General features: G+C 35.0%; 1 protein-coding gene across 1 annotated transcript; it reads right to left on the bottom strand.

Moving 5' to 3' along the window:
* Nucleotides 1-1,866: 1,866 nt before the first annotated feature.
* Nucleotides 1,867-19,089, bottom strand: LOC128206922 (uncharacterized). Its single transcript, XM_052909665.1, has 7 exons — nt 18,938-19,089; nt 15,748-15,913; nt 11,883-12,023; nt 8,505-8,609; nt 7,056-7,184; nt 4,484-4,627; nt 1,867-3,582 (listed from the first exon to the last, which is right to left on the bottom strand). The coding sequence occupies exons 1-7, from the start codon at nt 18,953-18,955 to the stop codon at nt 3,578-3,580; spliced, it is 708 nt and encodes a 235-aa protein (XP_052765625.1). The 5' UTR covers nt 18,956-19,089; the 3' UTR covers nt 1,867-3,577.
* Nucleotides 19,090-20,424: the final 1,335 nt, after the last annotated feature.

The raw sequence follows: 20,424 nt of genomic DNA, 5'->3' as shown, positions 1-20,424 counted from the left end.
AAAGAATGTATTATTTCGTTTCAAATGCTGTCAAAACATTATTTTTCTGTGTCATTCTTCCTGTTGCTAAACTGGAACTAGTTTATGTCTGTTCATTTCGCAAAAGTGCCAAAGGTCATTCAGCAAAAACTATTTAATATAGCCTTTCCCTGGAAAAGAAAGGCATCTACCATCTACCATCAGCCATCGTGGAAGATACACGTATATAGATGTATCACAGATACACTTATGCTTATACCCATATCATTGACATAGCATAAAAACAGCAACGGTCCAAGTATGCTTCCTTGAGGAACGCCACAAGAGATGTTTATGAATGCAGACGTTGTATTATTTACATTGACAACTTGTTTACGTCCAGATAGATATGATTAAAACCACTCAATTGAATCCACACCAATTTCTTATAACTTCTGACATAGAATTATGTGATCTACGGTTTCGAACGCCTTTTGGCGATCCAACATAATCATTTCTGTATATAGACCTTTGGAATTTTGTATAAAGTTCGTATAGTAATCCTTGTTTAACAAGAACAGATTCTAGTTGGTTACCTTCCTTGATACCATTTTGTTATCTTATAATGATGTTGATGTGTGCGTCTTGCCTATGATAAATCTTGTTTCTTGATAGAAACTAAGAGGACATGCCTGGTTACCTTCCTTGCCTTCATTTTGTTAGCGCATAGTGATATAAATGTGTGTATCTTGCCTAGGTTTAATGTTAGTTCTTGATAGAAACTAAGAGAACATGCCTGGTTACCTTCCATGACATCATTCTGTTAGCGCATGGTGATATAAATGTGTGTATCTTGCCTAAATTAAATGTTATAAATAAATATAAACTAGTGATTTTATGTGTGTATCTTTCTTAATTCTAATCTTATAATAGACATGCATTGTTCCTTCCCTTCATATCATTTTTTTCTAATACTGATATTGTTTTAGTGGTATGAAACTTGACTTTTAACCCAGGGATCGCAGGCTCGATCCGCTGCCTAACCACTGAGTCACTAATCGTCTTCGACGAGGTACGTTAACCTGGGGTCCGTGTGCCAGTGTAATACACAGGTACGCTTTATAGAACATGGTAGCTTTAACAATGGCTATATTATATATGTGCATTATGTCCAACCAATCGGAGCTCCTCGGCCATTTTCCTAGGTAAACAACCTCTGATGTATATGGACGGTTAATAATATCAGAATTCTTAATATTTAATAATGATGCAAGTAGATCGCGTAGTAATTTCAATTTAGCAGTTAAGCCTTAGGACTTTACTCTTAGGAATTTTAATTATTTATGCAATACTACACTATACTGGGAATCAATTTGAACTTAGTAATACATTTTTTTATGTTAAAACACTACAATTAATAACTATTGTCTTATTATTAATTTTACGAACTTCTTTTACTAATGCACCGGCATACATCTGGGGCTCGTCGTTTTGCGGTGATGACCGAGGTGTTCTGACTACATGCCGTTATGTCAAATAAAAGTTCACGCACACAAGACAGCGCACCATTCCACTGAATATCAGGTTCCAATAAGTGTTGAGGTTGTTGCTTCGAAGCAATCAGTGAATTTCAGAGAAAATCACAAGGAGGCCAAATATCCATTTACTGTAAGGTTAATCAAAGGGCAAAGGTTTCCCCAGAACCAAACCATAAATGGTTTAAATGTGCGAAGGGGTGTAATAATTAGCTATATGTGGTCTGAACTGGTGTAATTAAATGTTTCATTTATCTCTGTCAACTCATTGACATACATTGACATACATATAGTTTACTAGGGCAAATTTATGGAGGGGCCTCAAATTACAAGTTCAACACGTTTTATTTATTTCTTAAGTTTATTCTTTTCAATAAGTTTAAGAACGATAAGACACGTCAAATGATTTATTTCAAATTTAAATGTATTTTGGTATATTAAGTTCTTTATAGTCGTTTGGTATTATGAACATTTGTCTCGGAGGACACTCCGAATAAACTACATGATATTTTGACCGTGTTTTCAATAGCATTAATTACACCGCGTAGTTTAACGTAGTTTAACATGCATAAGCTGAAATATCTGCGTAAGAAGAAGACTTGAAATATAATATCGCAATACATATCATCTGCGTGTTAACAACAGTATTCTTAACAGTCCATGTCAAACAATTGATCATTACATACACAATATTGTATCATTGTTCATCATAGATATGCATATCACTATTGAGGGTAGCATCATTATTTATCATAAATATGCCTAGATCTCTTGAAGGTAACATTATTATTCATCATAGATATGCATTGTGTCATTTTAAACTAACAATATTTTCTTGAAAAAAAACAACAAGTCAAACAAATCAACACAACTACCAATCGGAACACCTCGGCCATTATCCAACAGATATGAAGCTTGCTGGAGATGGCCGAGTTGGTAAGATTGCAAAACCACCTCTATAAACATTCAAATTTATTAAACCTACACCGAAGATATCAAAAGAAATGATGCTCAAACTCATACAGTCATTTTGAGAACTAACGCACTTTTACGCTGTAAGTATGCACTATGAATTGTTTATATTCCAAGCCTCATATATGGACAGTGCATAGTAACGGTCAATGCACAAGTGTTCATCCACAATCATGTACTGAGAGAGAGCACGTTTCATACTTAAACACTTTTAAAACACACACACCATACGATCAATTCAAAAAATATAATATTTATTTCTAAAAGTTGTGCGGAATTATCAAATTCGTTAAGGTGGACAAAATAAATGCTTTCAACTAATAATCATTTGATTTCGAAATCCACCTTGTCATACATGTTCATATATTAAAGCAAATGAAATATTTTTAACGAACTCAGAATAATCGATTTACATAACAATTTACACTATAATAACTGGTAGCAGATGACATCGTTATAAAAATTTGAAAACGTAATACCACGCCATATTTTAACAATTTGAAATCTAAAATAGGTCAATTTTTTAATGTCATATCTACACTGAATATAAAGGAAACATTCCTATCTCCAGGTCCTTCAGCCATGGAATCCAATGGGACCTCAATGTACACGAAGTCCAATCCGATGTGAACTGAATGTACACAGACTTCAATCTTATGGGATATCAAAGAACACAGAGCTCAATCCAATGGAACTTCAATGTACACAGACTTCAAACTAATGTGATATCAATGAACATAGAGTTCCATCCTATTGAACGTCAATGTACACAGACTTCAAACTAATGTGATATCAATGAACATAGAGTTCCATCCCATGGAACGTCAATGTACACATACTTTAATCCCATGGAACTTCAATGTACACATACTTTAATCACATCGGACCTCAATGTACACAGAGTTCAATCGTATTGGACCACAATGTACACAGAGTTCAGTCTGATTGGACCTCAATGTACACAGAGTTATATCCCTGCTTACATAGCAAATTAATTATTATTAAGTATCATAACGTTAAACTGTGAAATTCAGTATGTGTCGCCAGTGTGATGTCATCAAACCAATTTGTTCACATCATGCGCCTGGCTAGCCTTGCCCGTTTCCGACTGTTTACACTGTAATGAGAATAAAGGCTGGGTTATCGACTTGGCGATGCTGATGATAAAGATCATTAAGGTGAAGCCCGTAACATTTGTTAAAACTTGTCCATCTTCCTTCTAAAAGACGATACCGGGCTTATTAATATATGATGTGTTTCCGGTCCGGATAAAAAAAAACGGACCCGAGGGCACGCGCGTGAGCCGGTTACGAACCATGACGGTCCCGAGGGTCCGATTTTACGATCCGGACCGGAAACACATAATTACATACTTTAATTTATACTTTTTTTGTAAAACATGGTGTAGAAAAACGCATTTTTGTACATTTCATCAAATAGCGCGTGCGACATTGTTTACTAACGTCATAACGGGTACTAATTTACGTTCAATGATGACGTCAAGTAGTTCTTCTTAAATCGCGTTTTGATTACAATTATTATTTATTTCATTTTTTTAATAAATTTCTTGTAGAAATATGTATTCGATCGGGCTCTATTTAAATTCCATACTTTTATTTCCATAAACTATACAGTTAAATAAATTATAAGTGCCGCGCTGTTCGCCTGATTCATCTGGCCCCTTTATAACAACAATACTTAAGTCACTTTTCAATTTTTCCACATATAAGCATGGCATGATACAAATTTTTAAATGTTTAACTCTATTTAAAAAAAAGATTCTGTTATATTGGTAAGCATCATTAATCATTAGGGCAAGTATTGTTTCAGGGCTGTAACCTCAACAGTTATTGATATCGATATTTAAATATTTGTGTACTGTGTCTATTTTGTCTTGTAACCTTATGTGTTTCTTGCGGTGTCCTTTTCTCGAAAACTTAATCTTGATTTAACTAAATATAAGTTTATCGTAATTATCAGAGAAATTTTCTTTTTTTTAAATGTCTTATGTTTCTTACTGCAAAAACCATTTGTTGGAGTTGTGTCAAACGAACAAACACACGTGCTATTGTTCGGGTCGCATATGCTGTTGAAATCTCCGAGCATATTACATTCGTCATAGCCCTTTTTTAAGCAACAAGTTTCGCCCAGCTTATGTCCACCTGCAGCGTAACAACAACAACAGTATAACACTTAACATTCTTGACCCGTCTTGTCAACACACGTACGACCAAATGTTGGATTTCGACCCAAGCAAGGGTCTCCTAGCTCATCTCCACCTGCAAGATAGCATTTAAGCCTTAATATCATAGGCCCGGCTAAACAACGCACGTACGACCAAGTATCGCATTTTACCATGTAAGATGTAATTGTATATTGACCGGTCTAAACATCCCACGTATGACCAAATATCGCATTTTGGTGAAGCAAGATCTCCATCGGAAGCGTAAAGACAATAACATTATAAACTTAACGTTATGGACTCGTCGTATCAACGTACGTACGATCAAATATTACACTTTGGTTAAAGCAAAAATGCCCTAGTTCATCTCCACCTGCAACATATCACTTTCCACTTATTATTATGGACCCGTCGTATTGACGCACGTACGACCAAATGTAGCACTATGTTTGAAGCACCTAGTTCATCTCCGCCTAAAACATACCACTTAAGCCTTGATATTATAGGCCCGGCTAAACAACGCACGTACGACCAAACATTGCACTTCGGTTGAATCAAATATTTCCTAGCTCATCTCTGCCTGAAACATAACACTTAAGCCTTGATATTATAGGCCCGGCTAAACAACACACGCACGACCAAATATCGCACTTTGATTGTAGCAGGGATCTCCTAGCTCATCTCCGCATGCAACATAGCACTTAAACCTTAATATTATAGGCCCGGCTAAACAACGCACGTACGACCGAACATTGCACTTTGGTTGAAGCAGAAATCTCCTAGCTCATCTCCACCTGCAACATAACACTTAAGCCTTACTATTATAGGCCCGGCTCAACAACGCACGTACGACCAAATATCGCACTTGGATTGTAGCAGAGATCTCCTCTCTCATCTCCGCCTGCAACATACCACTTAAGCCTTAATATTATAGGCCCGTCTTAAAAAACGCACGTACGACCAAATTCCGAAATTTGGTTGAAGTAGAGATCTCCTAGCTCATATTCGCCTGCAAAACATAACACTTAAGCCTCAATGTTATATGCCCGTCTTAATAACGCACGTACGACGAAATATCGAACTTTGCCAGAAGCAAGAATCTCCTAGCTCATCTCCACCTGCAAGATAGCATTAAAGCCTTAATATCATAGGCCCGGCTAAACAACGCACGTACGACCAAGTATCGCATATTGGTTGAACTAGGGATCTCCTAGATCATCTCGACCTGCAAGATAACACTTAAATCTTAATAGTATTGGCCCGGCTAAACAACGCACATACAACCAAGTATCGCATATTTGTTGAACTAGGGATCTCCTAGATCATCTCCACCTGTAAGATATCACTTAAGTCTTAATAGTATCGGCCATTTTTAACAACGCATCTGCAACACCTAAAGTCTTAATATTATTGATATGTCATATCCAGGGGCGTACCTAGGCATACGGCAGTACGCCGTGGCGTTCAAAACAATTATGGCGCCCATGAAATGGAAAGACATTATATCTCGAAATCAGGAATAACAACCGAAGGTTAAGGGTGTGTGGTTAATGTTTGGTGCAATATAAGTGAATGATGTCGTCTAGGATCTAGAGAACACTTTGCAAAAACAAATTCGTTAGTGTATTCCCCTCCCGCTCAAACCCCCACCCCATATAAAGTATCGAGAACCAACTAATAAAAGACCTTCACATATCGACACCTTGCTCAAACGTCAGGGCGTACAGTTCTAAATGCTTAAGGTACGCCCCTGTTATCAATGCACGTACGACCAAATATAGTAAGATGAGTACCATCTTTGTACGAAAATCTATAACAGCACTGATTTCATAGTACCAGATAATGAATGACTACACTTTCGATGAAAATCTATGACAGCACTGATTTCGAAGTACCAGATAATGAATGACTACACTTTTGATGAAAATCTATAACAGCACTTATTTCGAAGTACCAGAAAATGAAGGACTACACTTTGGATGAGAATCTATAACAGCACTGATTTCGAAGTACCAGATAATGAATGATTACACTTTGGATCAAAATCTATAGCAGCACTGATTCCAAAGTACCAGATAATGAATGACTACACTTTGGATGAAAATCTATAGCAGCACTGATTACGAATAACCAGATAATGGATGACTACACTATGGATGAAAATCTTTAGCAGCACTGATTCCGAAGTACCAGATAATAAATGATTACACTTTGGATGAAAATCTATAACAGCACTGATTTCGAAGTACCAGATAATGAATGACTACACTTTGGATGAAAGTATGACTACTCGTTTGATACTATACCTTTTAACTATATCTTTTTTTCAAGAATCACTTAGTTATAATACATAAGTGTATGTACCAGAAAATGAATAAATACACTGTTGCAACGCTATTCTGACTTACAGCATTTCTCCTCAAAGCTGTCATATATCATGCCCGGATTACTACACTCGCATGTCCCAGCAATACATTTAAGACCGTCATGTACACAACAGCTGTCGGGATCGGCTTGGCATACCTCTCGATATCTGACTGTAAGACAAGACAAATACTGATTTTTCAAAATTAATTGTCATCAGTGAAAATGAGTCCTGGTGAGGTTAAAGCGAGATGTTCATGTTTGCAAGATATAGTGCCTTATACGCAGGAAATCGATTAGTGTTGTTTTTTATAAATATTTTTTGGAAATTTACAAAAAATCAATTTTGAACAGTGTTTAAATTTTGATCATTTCGCTTGTTCATATTGTTTTTCGGAGTTGATGTAAATATCTCCAAAGGTCTCATTTTCGCAGACACTTGGCCGATTGCTTACAAATATTTTTTAATTTAACTATATTGTTGAAATCATTCTTGTTAAGATTTGAGACAGCTGTTTCAGCTGTACTTGTTTATATTTAAATATGTGAGCACATCATCAACTATTTCACATTTCAAAGTTAACAATAATGTCGTTTATCACGTTGTTCACTTTAACAAGGTTCTGAACAATGGGCCATTGTCATAAATGTATTATGTAAGCGTACGTTACCTAAAAATGAAAAAAGAAAAATAATGCCATTCCTCAGTCATATTGCGTTTTTAGGCATTTTTCTTTTATGAAGAAACATCAATTAAGGTACGCGTACAAAAAGGTCAACGTCGTGGTTTTAGTTTGTAAACCGAAATCTCTCAAATAACCCTTCTGCAAGACACACTCTACTGCAAGACATTTTACCAACACTTTTCCATCACAAGCAACTTTTTTATATATTCGTCATGTTTAAAAAACAACAAATACAATAATTGAACTACAGGCCGCAAAAATACAATGCAATTTAACGCAGCAGTATATCAGGTGTAAGTTGCTGAAGAAAAGGCGCTGTGTTCCGGTACAACAGTAGAGCGTATTACACAACAACGACCTGAATCAATAAAGCACGTTCCGATTTAATAAAGATAAAGTTAACAAATGGAAATGGAGCGAGAAAGTTTAAGCCCCGCATTAAGAAAATCTTGATATTTTAACACGATTATTTTCAGTGCAACGACCTGAAACCAAAAAGGCGCTTTCCACGAGGCATCAAGTCTAAACACGGGAGCATAAGAGGCGCTTTAAGCTAACTTACCGTTGCATAGAATTTGGTTGTTTTGGTGCTCCATATACAACCGCAAAAGCAAAGCTCACCATAACAGTATTACGAAGTTATTATTAACTATATTGTTTTGCACTATTATCGAGTACAGCAATTACTTTTCGTTTTATGCTATCTTAGGGGCGGACCAAGCAACCAGAATGGAAGCGATATGATATATCTCACCTTATAAAACGTGAACATGTCACTTTATATTAAAAAGGTGACATGACACTTACTGCACGATCCAGGTGTTGTCGTCTCCGGTGTCGGCGTCTGCGGTGTCGTCGTCTGCGGTGTCGTCGGCGTCGTATGTGTCGTTTCCGTAGTTAAGGGTCCATTATCTGGTATAGACAGAGAGGATTTACCGCGAGTCCTTCTTACCCTTTAAGACATACCATTCTTACAAGTTATTGGTTTTAAAGATACATGTAATACCAAATTTCTTAATTACAACTAGTTAAGACTAGAGAAATGAAACCATATATAATAGTCAGAGCTGTTGGACCACTCTATATGTCATTAATCGCAGGTCTCGCGGCATTTTGGGTACACAATTACTCTTTTGGCGAATATCCCTTCAACCGGCGGGGGTAAAGATCCCCCTTTGGCTACACAATTTTGTTTAAGTCACACTTGGGGATGAGACGGGGTCAAGTCATAATGCAACCATTAAAGGGCGCGGGCACATCATAATAAACACAACAAAAACAACAACAACAATAGCATTATTTTGACTTTAAAATATTCAATTATTTACTGCGTATTTTACTTTCACTTTTGGTTTATAGTTTATTAATGACAATAATTATGGTTATTATGAAGGATACTGAGCTTAATTTGATAGAAAGGTACAGAAAACCCAATACGACGATAGTAAATCACTGTAAGACTTTTAGCATTCACCAATTATTTTATATTTTTGCGTTTTCAGCTATGAAATACATGGTTACAATCTTGTTATCAGAAATTAATATTTTCCATAAATGCATTATTTAGTAATTAGTTAAAGGTTTAACACTCAAAATTGATGTTTGTTTTACATGTGTATGTATTGATTTTAAATAAGAGTGTCACTTTAATCATAACGGAAACATCGACGTCCGAACTTTTCACTATATCTCTATATAAATCTTTGAAAATCTTCTTCTCAAAATCCGTTGGTTTGAGTTTTAACATAATTGAACAGAATGTTCCTCTATCAAGTTTTTCACCTCATGGTGATTCGTATTCATGGCCGCCAGGGGCGTGACTCTTTTTCATTATATGTCTATATGAACACTTTGAAAATCTTTTCCCCGGAATCCGCTGCCCTGATATTAAAACTATCACACTGAAATGATCCTCTATTAAACTCTTACCCCCATATTGAATTGTTAAAAAGCATGGGCGCTGGGGACAGAGTTACTTTGCACTATATGTTCATATAATACATTTTCTCTGCAGAAACAAAATTCACGATTTCAAAATATTTTCACAGTAGTGTTCATAAGGTGACACTGGCAAATTACTTCACGCCAGTTTGATTCTCGATTGCATGAATGCGAGGGACGGGGCTTGTTATCACTATATGTCTTTACAGACAATTTTGAAAATAATGTCTTCAGAAAAGACCATTGACTATAAATTAACAATAATGTATGACATGTTTTATTGCTTTCGTACGCATGCGCATATGCATGCCATACTACCAGCTTAAAGTGTTCTCAAGATTGACTTAGGCTGGCTGAAGGGACAAATCTCCCATTGCAGTAAATATTTAACGAGTATCCTGTATTTCACTCTATAAACTCTGTTCTTCATATATGTGACGCTAGTTAAACTTTCTTGAGAATCACCGGATAAGTAATTAATTCATTTATACTTATTATATGTATGTTAAAAATGGTAGCACTATCATGAGGTACGACACCAAGCTTATCTCTTAAACAGGCTTGGGCTTTAGCTCAGGTCTTTTGTTATAGACCACAAAAAATAAACTGAGTCCATGTGGAGTTCAACATCCTACTCGAAAGTACAATATTTCAATGAAAATCAGACTGTGAAACATACCTGTAATAATGCTTGTTTTACAAAATAAGTTCATGTAAGTGTATGAAAGACTTTGCGTATAATAGCAGTTAAACACACGTATAAAACGCGCATATAAAAGGGAGAACTCCTATAAACTGGTAAATTCCTTGCAGTTCTGGGTTTGACCTCAATGGAGCAATATGATATAATAGTTCTATAAAAAATATACCACAGGGAGTGAATTTAGATATAAAATACATAAGTGCGGTTTTCTCCCTTATGCCTGCACTGCTCTAGCAGTGAACTTAGTTAAATGGTCGAAATATACCAAGTATGTTATATGAAAGAACATATGTATGTCTTATTTCCATAAAGTACTGTTACGGAAAATGTTTTCATTATCAGTGACCTTGACCTTGACCTTGTCCCTATGGGACCCAAACGCAAACTCATTAAATAAATCCATAAGCTATAAACAAAGTATGGTCGAAAAATATGTCAACCCTAATTAAAGTTATTCAGTACCAACGATTTTTCATTTTTAGTAGCAGTGACATTGACCTTCACCATGACTCTAGGAGTCCCAAACACAGTCCTATGACAGGTCCCTGTAATATTTTCCTATATACCAAGTTTGGTTGCAGTATGTCAACACTAACTAAAGTTATTCAGTAAAAAACACTTTTATGTTTTTGTAACAGTGTCCTTGACCTTGATCCCATGAAAGGTATACAAAAACATTTCCTTTAGTTTGGTCACCAATTTCCAAACCTAACTAAATTTATATTATACAATAGGTCAGTTTGATTGCACCCTGACGCGGGCCTGTCCACACTTCGGCATACATCAGTCTAATAACCAGGTTTCACCTGGGCCCTTATAAAAAGAAATGAAACACAATAAAAAATCAATCAAGGGCCATAATTCGTTTAAAATGAAGTTATATAACTTTATAGTGCGGTGGCCCTTAAAGACTGTGCGAAAAATTAGATCCGTTGAAAGAAAGGTAAAGAAGTAAAAAGTAAAATGTTCAACTTGCCCTTCAACATTAACCCAAGTTCCTTCATCAATCAGGAGCTATTATTTGTATTTAGGATAATATGGAGTTTTATAAACTCATTTTGTGATTGTCCTCAAGAATTGTGTGAAGATTCAAGTAAATTGTATGAAGGGTACTGGAGTAATGAATGAAAATACCAACTTGCCCTTAAACGTTAACCGGACGCCTACGCCGACGCCGGGGCGAGTAACATATCCTCCTTATTCTTTGAATAGTCTTGCTAAAAATTAAATCAAATATATTGCTATGTTTTGTTGAACTAATTTTATATCGATTTTCGTTTAATGTTATTTCATTTGTATCGGGAACTTAATGTGCGTTATGTCCAAAAAAGCCTTTTCTGGTACCGATACATGATTAGATTGTTAAAAATGGAAAGGAAATTATAATGCCACAAGTAGATATGTATAATATACTCATGGATTTGAACTAAATGCATTTAGCGGAAACCACCACCAACTACCTATATCCAAATCCAATAACTTCGAAATACCTCAGTAATAATTATGAATATGTAATTTAAGCAATGAAAACATTAACTAACCAGGAACACACTTCATGCATCCGTAGTCGAATATGAAGTCATCCTTGCAGATGCACATTTTAGCATGTCCGTATATGTCACATACGGCATTTTCATCTTTACAGTATGGGCAGTCGTCACAACACTTGCCGACGTCAACCGCTAAAATATAGGCAAATACAAACGTCATGGTTACAGTAATAAATAAATACCACAACATTAGGATTGATAAAATGCGTTTAAATAAAACAGATACGTAGTAAGGGCGGGGGGGGGGGGTGCCGGGGTCACTGAAAGTCTAAAGACGTATCATATATAAATTATCATTTGTATAACATAATCTATTTTCACAATTGCTAACGTGGCCTCCGCTTTACTTTAAGCAAAATTAATTCACTGATTAGGTAACGTAACGGTTGTTTTTTTTTAATTTGCATTTAAGAACTTGAAATTTATTTACAAATTAAAATGTAATTATTTTATGCACATCTCTGCTGTTGAAACATATCTAAAATATTGTTGCAAATATGTCTATAACGTTATGTGTTGAACACGCAATTTAATATGTACATCAATTTGTCTGTCTGTTGTTGTATGATGTTAATAAATTAAAATGTTTCCTTTCAGTAAATCAATGGTACAAGTATAAAAAAGATATTCAAAAAAGAGGCCACCATTCTACTTCTGGAATGCCAAGAATGAAGGCTTGAAAATTATTTTTTAAATGTGATCTCTTTAGCCTGAATTTTGCAGGAAAGCGTTCCTAGGCGCATCCTCTAATTAAAATTTTCGAGGGGAGCATGCCCCCGTACGCCCCTAGAACGACAGACCCTAATATTTAATATTTCGGCCACGCCTCTCTTTTAGTGCCGACTACGAGTCTACATTAAATGGATAATTAAAAACGGAAAGAGTGTTAATGCGGTAGTTTGTCTAACACATTATAGTTACAGGTGAATGTGGTTGTTGTTGTTTTCTGTCTGCATTAAGAACACAACATACATTTTCCGTCAATAAAATTTCAGATAGTCAGTCATAACTAACTAGGCTTAATCATATAGAATTCAACTTTCGCGAGAGTTTAACGACCCCACTACTACCATTTATTATCCGATACACATTCCCTGCATCCGATTTTGTATGGAAAAAAATGTCAGCCAACGTTGTTGTATTCTAATACAGTTAGATTACCTAATGTATGCCATACGCTCGATCCGCACATTGCACTCATTTAGATTTTGATGTCTTCTGATTTATACTCCAAACATTATTGGTACGAGATGTTCGTCGGCAAGACTCCAACAATGTTGGTTTAAACATATTTTATTGAGCAACATTTCAATACAAATACATAATCAAATTTTAGGATTGGAACGGTAGAAATAAACTAATAGAGTTCCTTTCCCTGTTATGATAAATTACAATTAGCATTTGAGGCGGATACTAGTGATGAAGTTATAATCATAGAACAGTCAAGCTCATATTAAATAATGTTTAAAATTTAGGCAATTGAATGAGAGACTTTAAATGCAATAACCTTTATTGTAGAAAAAACAACAACTTTATTCTAAATTAATCAACTGTATTGAAGTAGAAAAATATAGTATGAGAAAGAACGAATAAGAAAAGAAGGAGATGCAAAGTAAAAGATGTGTGAGTGTTGGTGGTTTGAGTCGATCACTGGCTTTCAAATCTTTTTGATAAATAAATAAAACGATGAACTGCATCAAACAGAGTACTATTTTGCTCTTCAGTCAGTGTGTCATCACCATATATTAAGCAACGGAGGGTAACCTCAGTTAGAGATTGAACAGTATTAAACATATTTTGCCTTTGTTCAGTAAAGAGAGGACAAATAAAGAGATAGTGGTATGTAGTCTCCTGTCTTCCACACATGCAAAATGGTGAGGGAACAATATTTTTAACATAGAGATGGTGATTCAGGGAACTACACTCGTTGCGTAGGCGAGTGTGCAGGACTTGAAGCCGGCGTTTCCCGTAATAAAATATTCTAAGTGTTTTGGGCTTATCAGAATAGAGGTATGATTTAAAACCAACGATATTGTTTATAGCCTTTGCGTCAACTGGAAGAGAATTCCATGCAGATATTGTAGAAGGAAGGAATGAATTCATATATATTCCAACAATGTCAATGGCACGCTTATGCAACAGAAATGTACAAATTTGCTCCTATACATGAGAGGTACGCTTTCTTCCGTTGGTGCAAACCAAAATCCCACAAAAGTTACAGGTGGGACAATATTTTTTCAGAAGGACGCAGGAACTCACGCACGCATGGATACCAAACCGCCATAGTTGACAACATAACAAAAGCAATTTCTAAACCATTACATATAGGGAAAACCCAACACTCTTTTATACAGTTAAAAACTTTAGTCTTTTATAAGTATTTTAATAATTATGATTTGTCCACAAATTCCCCCCTTAAAATGCGCCATAATATTATTGTTGTTTTCTTTTATCTGGACAAAAATCATTATTATGTTGTTTATTTTATCTGGACACAAATCATCATTATGTTGTTTTTTTATCTGGACACAAATCATCATTATGTTGTTTATTTTTATCTGGACACAAATCATCATTATGTTGTTGTTTTAATCTGGACACAAATCATCATTATGTTGTTTTTTATCTGAACACAAATCATCATTATGTTGTTGTTTTTATCTGGACACAAATCATCATTATGTTTTTTTATCTGGACACAAATCATCATTATGTTGTTTTTTATCTGGACACAAATCATTATTATGTTGTTTTTTATCTGGACACAAATCATCATTATGTTGCTTATTTTTATCTGGACACAAGTCATCATTATGTTGTTGTTTTATCTGGACACAAATCATTATTATGTTGTTTTTTTATCTGGACACAAATCATTATTACGTTGTTTTGTTTTTTCACCATATACGTCCAATGAGTAAAACATCTAAATGAATTAAAGTTAAAAATCAACAACAAATATTTGCATCAAGTATTCTGTGCCCCTTTACAAATACAGATGCATTATTGAATTGTTACTCCTATTGTGCCCCTTTAACTCTTATTGGTACACATGTGTCCAAAGACAATACGCACATGCTAAGCATGGCTTTATCGATAATCGAATTCAGTCAAGTTATTCACAAGAAAATGTAGACAAATATTTAATTATGCATATCAAATATAAAAAAACAGCTCACTAGCGGGTCCCAGGGGTGGTGCGTTTTTTGTTGTTGTTTTTTTTTTTGGGGGGGGGGTGGCATCCGGCGTCCGCGCTGTTTTAAATTATCCAAAAAAAAAAAGTATTTCAATATAGAAGAAAAATGTAATAAAATACGCAAAAAATGCACCATTTCGAACAAGAAATTGTTATAATGGTCTTGGGGAACTCATCACAGATCCACATTTTAAACAAAATAAATATCGGTTCGGAACACTTCCTCCCCTGAGATACGCACGCTCTAACATCAAATTCGGGAACCGCCCCTTCTGGCTACACACAGAAAACACTTATAAGCAATAACGAAATACTCGGCAATTAAAAAGATACTATTTGTTATACTTTGCATGCATTATACAATACAAAGATAGTATGATATAACCTAGAATAAATATAACATGATAGATAACTTTTATCACTAATCAAAGGCCGGTCAACATGCTTGTACATGTATAAAGCAATATGAAAAACATGCCATTGCAATTAATATATATATTATTTTATATGTATATACAGTGTAGATATATGTATTTATACTTGACATGAATAATGCAAGGCAGAAAACTCTGACTTCAATAATTGAAAGTCTGAAAAAGTCATGCGAAATTCCCCTTTTCGACTACAACAAATAGACGACCGTTGACTATTTCTACTTACGGGTACACGAGCAGGATGAAGAGGTTTCACTAGAGGTCTCACTGGAGGATTCGCTTGAAGGTTCGCTTGAAGATTCGCTAGATTCAGATTCCCCTTCGTAGTAGTAATCAGTATGAAAAATTCCACCCCCAATTCTACATCGAACAACTGCCAGGAGAGCAAGGACCTGTTGTTTAAACATAAAACATCGTGTTCAAACTTGTTCCAATAGAATACTGTAATTTTCGAGAAAGTGTTTGGTTTTGTCGATTTAGGTTTAAAACACTTTATATAATTATGATAACAATGACGAAACGTTAAAACGTGATGTGCACAGAAACGTGATGCCTAGTTAGTCCATATGCGCTAAATAATGGAGAGACTTTTGTCCATCTGTGCCAAATCGTGAAGGAGCTAATACCATATGTTTAAAAAGCTATCGAGCGCAAGTGCAATATCATGAAAGTACTCTTGCCGGCTATGTAAATATGAGCTCACGGACAAGTCCGGATAGTTAATGTTCTAGAGGGTTTAGGGGCAAATGACTTAGGGACTAACCATATATCAGATGTTCGGTGGCACATCTTTACTAAACACTGTCTAGTATATGAAGTGTGTCCTTGTAACAAATACTTACAAGTCACATCTACATATATGGCAAACATTTCCCTTTCACTCCTAGAATGATTTACCTAATTATTGAGTAATCTTCAACCATTATAATATATGTCATGTGTTTTCGTTCCGGATCGACAAATCCGACCCGAGGGCACCTGCGTCTCTAGGTAACCAGGCTTGCCGAGTTACCGGCTACGCAGCGTGCGCGAGGGTCGAATTTTTCGATCCGAAACGGACACACATGATAGATATTTTTTCTAGCACACCTTGTATTACATTTTTTTTTTAAATGCATAGAAAAGCACAGTTTTGTAAATTTCACCAAAAAGCACGTGCGATGATGTTAGCTGACCTCATGACGCGCATTAATATTTATTCACTGCATACGTCAAGAAGTTCATTCAGTATCACGTCTTTTAAGGGTTATTTTGTTTTAAAATAAAATAATTGAAAAGTATTACGTCACAGCGCGTGACTCATCTGGCATGGGGGGATGCCAGATGGAGTTTTCCAGCACGGCTGAATTCTCCGGAAATGCCTATCCGGTGTTCTAACGTGTCCGTCAACAAAATCAAGTCCGTAGAGTCATTGCCTTAGTTCATATTGCGATTTTGCGTATACGTACTTATTAGGCTTGTCATTTATGGGCAATATTGAATATGGAAAAACCACAGATATGCGGCTGAAAATGTCCGAAATTTCTATCGACGTTCTGTTTTCATATTGCATCAAATCACTTTTTGTGTACACTGAAACACATCAGTTATAGCAATGTATACTATATGTTATATTGCGACCTGATTGGTCGGCGAAAGCGGGCCTATTTCAAACCCAGGTAAGAGTTTTGAGCAATCTACGGAAACTACTGTCCTTAAAGGGGCTATACACCGTATGATGAAAAAGCGAAAAAAGGAAGAAAATTGTCGAAAACTGACATGAACTTGGTATCAATTTGTACAATGCATTGAAACTAACTAATACCACATAGTTTACAGATATTTTTTCGCAGATTTTTCGTATTTTTACATTAACAAAGACTACTAGGTATGTCTACCTAGTAGAATTTATTCTTATGTTCGATTGGCTAGTCGATATTCTCACGAGATAAGTAAGCAAGTAAGTAAGGTATATATATTAAATATTCCAACGATTAAGGCTAAGCCTTCGAACCACAGTGGATACATCACACTCTTTTTAAGAACATCAGAACAGATCAGTCCTTAAAGGGACTGTACACCAGATTGGCACCAAAAAAGTGTTTTTTTCTGTAACGAATCTCAGGACAATTATTTGATAAAATGGTTTACTCTTTGATATCATAATTGTAAAACAAATACCAAAATGTAAAAAATAAACAAATCGAGTCGTAGACCGGGTTCGAACCGGGGTCGCCAAAAGTGCAGTCCATTGTTGCATTCACTGTGCTACGAAGGTTTACTCTTAAAGGTTGGAATATTTCACCTATACACCTAACTTGGCTATATCACGTGATAACATCGACTAGCCAATCACGCGTAAGGAATGAATTTTACTAGGTAGACATACCTAGTATCTTTTTTTATGGAGAAATATCAAAGAAACTGCGAAAAATAAATTAATTGTAAATTATGCGGTACTTCAGTCAGTAGGTTCCAATGTATTTTACACAACGATAACAAGTTTATTTCAGTTTTCGACAATTTTCTTCTTTTTTTTCGCTATTTCATCATACGTAGTATAGCCCCTTTAAGGTTTAACTTGGAACTCAATAACATTCGGATATGTTTCGTTAATTTTTCCTTTATAATTCAAAATGGTTTGCGAATAGTTGAGCGATTTAGGGCCTTAATGGCATTCTTTGAACGTCCTAAAATAATAATTTCCATCTACATCTAAACTAGAAATGTATACAAGAAAACCTCTTTTAAGTGGTGACTATTATGAGATTTCAATAGATGAGTACCAGAAACATTTACTTTACAAAAATATACCCTGAAAAACGTGATACTGAAGTGTGCGAATTAAAATTACAGTCACAGTCAGTGAAAACCCTCGCTCAAGCTTTTTGGGTGAAATGATATAATACACTTTTCTTTGTTTATTTTTACACAAAAAAGTAAATTAAGGTATGTTAGATATTAATCAAGTATGTCCGGTCCAAATAGAACTATCCGATCCTCGCGCACGCTGCGTAGCAGCGCAGTTGACATCCTGTCGGATTTTTCTATCCGTTCCGGAAACGCATGGCATATAGTATTAGTACTATGTATTATGTAAGTCGAAAAAAATATATTAATATATTTGCCACAATCGAACTAAAAGAAATTAGATAAACTAAAAACTTTTATTTGCACTTAATGTTTTATATAAAAAAAATGTTTTTAAATACTAGCTTTGTAGTCGAAATGGACTGGCTACAGGTTAAGTCCTTACAAATAATATTTTTATGCTAAGTCTTGATGTTAATATTTAACCACAACTTAATTCCATTTTCCTCGAAAACTTATATATACGACAACGAATATTACATTGTGATTCAATCTGAGGATTTAGAACACCGTATTTACAATTTAGTAAATGATTTTATTTATATAATAAATTAATTCAGACTTACGAGAAATATCCTCAACATTTTAAAGAGCCTCCGTTAAATCCGAGTACAACACTTTTCTCCCGCCAAACGAAATATCCAAAATGATCTTGCTGTCCAACGTTATATACTGAACATAAAAAAATAATCCTTTGGGCTGGTTGGCATTCAAAGCATCCAATGCACGCTCAAAAATCTGTCGTTTCCTGATGCGCGCGCATATACAACATTGAATTTCCGGATGCACACGTAGGCCATTGTGCAGTGTGAAGCAGATTTGTGCGTAGGAATATTATATAATATGATGAAACTGATAGCGATTTTTTATTGCAATACGGTACCATGTGTTTGAATATTCAGACATACAACATATTGCATTATGCATAAGAAAAATAGCCAATACTTTGCAAATGTATGGAAAGTTATGACTAAATAGTGAAGCTTAAAACTGATAATCATAAACCTGATGGAATATAAACCCTTTGGAGAAAAAATATGACTGATTCCAAATTCATTTAAATTCGTTTTATTTGTTGTTGTTTATTTTTTTCCAAGTTCATCCGAAACTAGTTATATCTAAGTCGTCTAGACCTCGAGTCTTCGAGATAACGAACATTCGATATAACCATAATACAGAACATGTCAAGCTAGTAAGAAACTTTGGATAAATATATATATAACCACAACAAAGAGATAACATAATCTGATAAAATAAACGACCATATTGGCAACAAGCGTCCCATTATCACTCCCCTGAAAGACCCAGGTTTCTCGAAATGTCTTTGTCTTAAAGCTGCAACCTCACATATCGATCGTTTTGACAACTTTTTTTGTCTTGGAACGAGCCAATTTTTGCGAAAGTCCATTGAACCCAGTTATATAAGATTTCTGTCAAAAATTAGATAGCAGATATTTATATTTAAGTTATAAATTTGATGTTTTATGCATTTTTCTTAAACGGTTTAAGCCATAAAATTTTAATTTTCGAACGGAAATATGAAAATCTACGATCGGATTTTTTGTCGACAATCTTATATCATTGGTTTGCAGATATTTACGCAAAAAAATGCTCTTTCCAATACAAAAAATACAAAAGTTGTAAAAATGGTAAATATGTGAGAATGTAGCTTAAACACGATTGAGTAGCTTATACCACTTATCCAAAATACTTAAATAAATTTGATTTGCTAAATGAAAAAAAAAAAGTTAAAAGTGATTTTCATTATGATAATTCCTATTTAAAGTCTTTAAACTATTAATGAGGTAGGTTTCATGCAATCGAAACAGTTTAAGGAGATTCGATGAATTGGGACATGTACGGTATGTAATAGTGAGTGACCAAAGAGGAGATATTGCTTGAATAACTTGCTAGATAACAATTTTATAATGTGGGTGAATAACTGGTAGGGGTGACAGTGGTGCCCAACTAGTGTCATGATTGTGATCAAAGTTTAATCCTAATCGTGATTACATCGGTTATAAAAAGGTATTATTAGTATGTGTATGGTATC

This window comes from Mya arenaria, chromosome 10 (assembly GCF_026914265.1).
Source record: "Mya arenaria isolate MELC-2E11 chromosome 10, ASM2691426v1".
Taxonomy (NCBI): Eukaryota; Metazoa; Mollusca; class Bivalvia; order Myida; family Myidae; genus Mya; species Mya arenaria.
The sequence above is the reverse complement of the archived record's forward strand: the minus strand, read 5'-3'. Positions and strand labels throughout refer to the sequence as shown.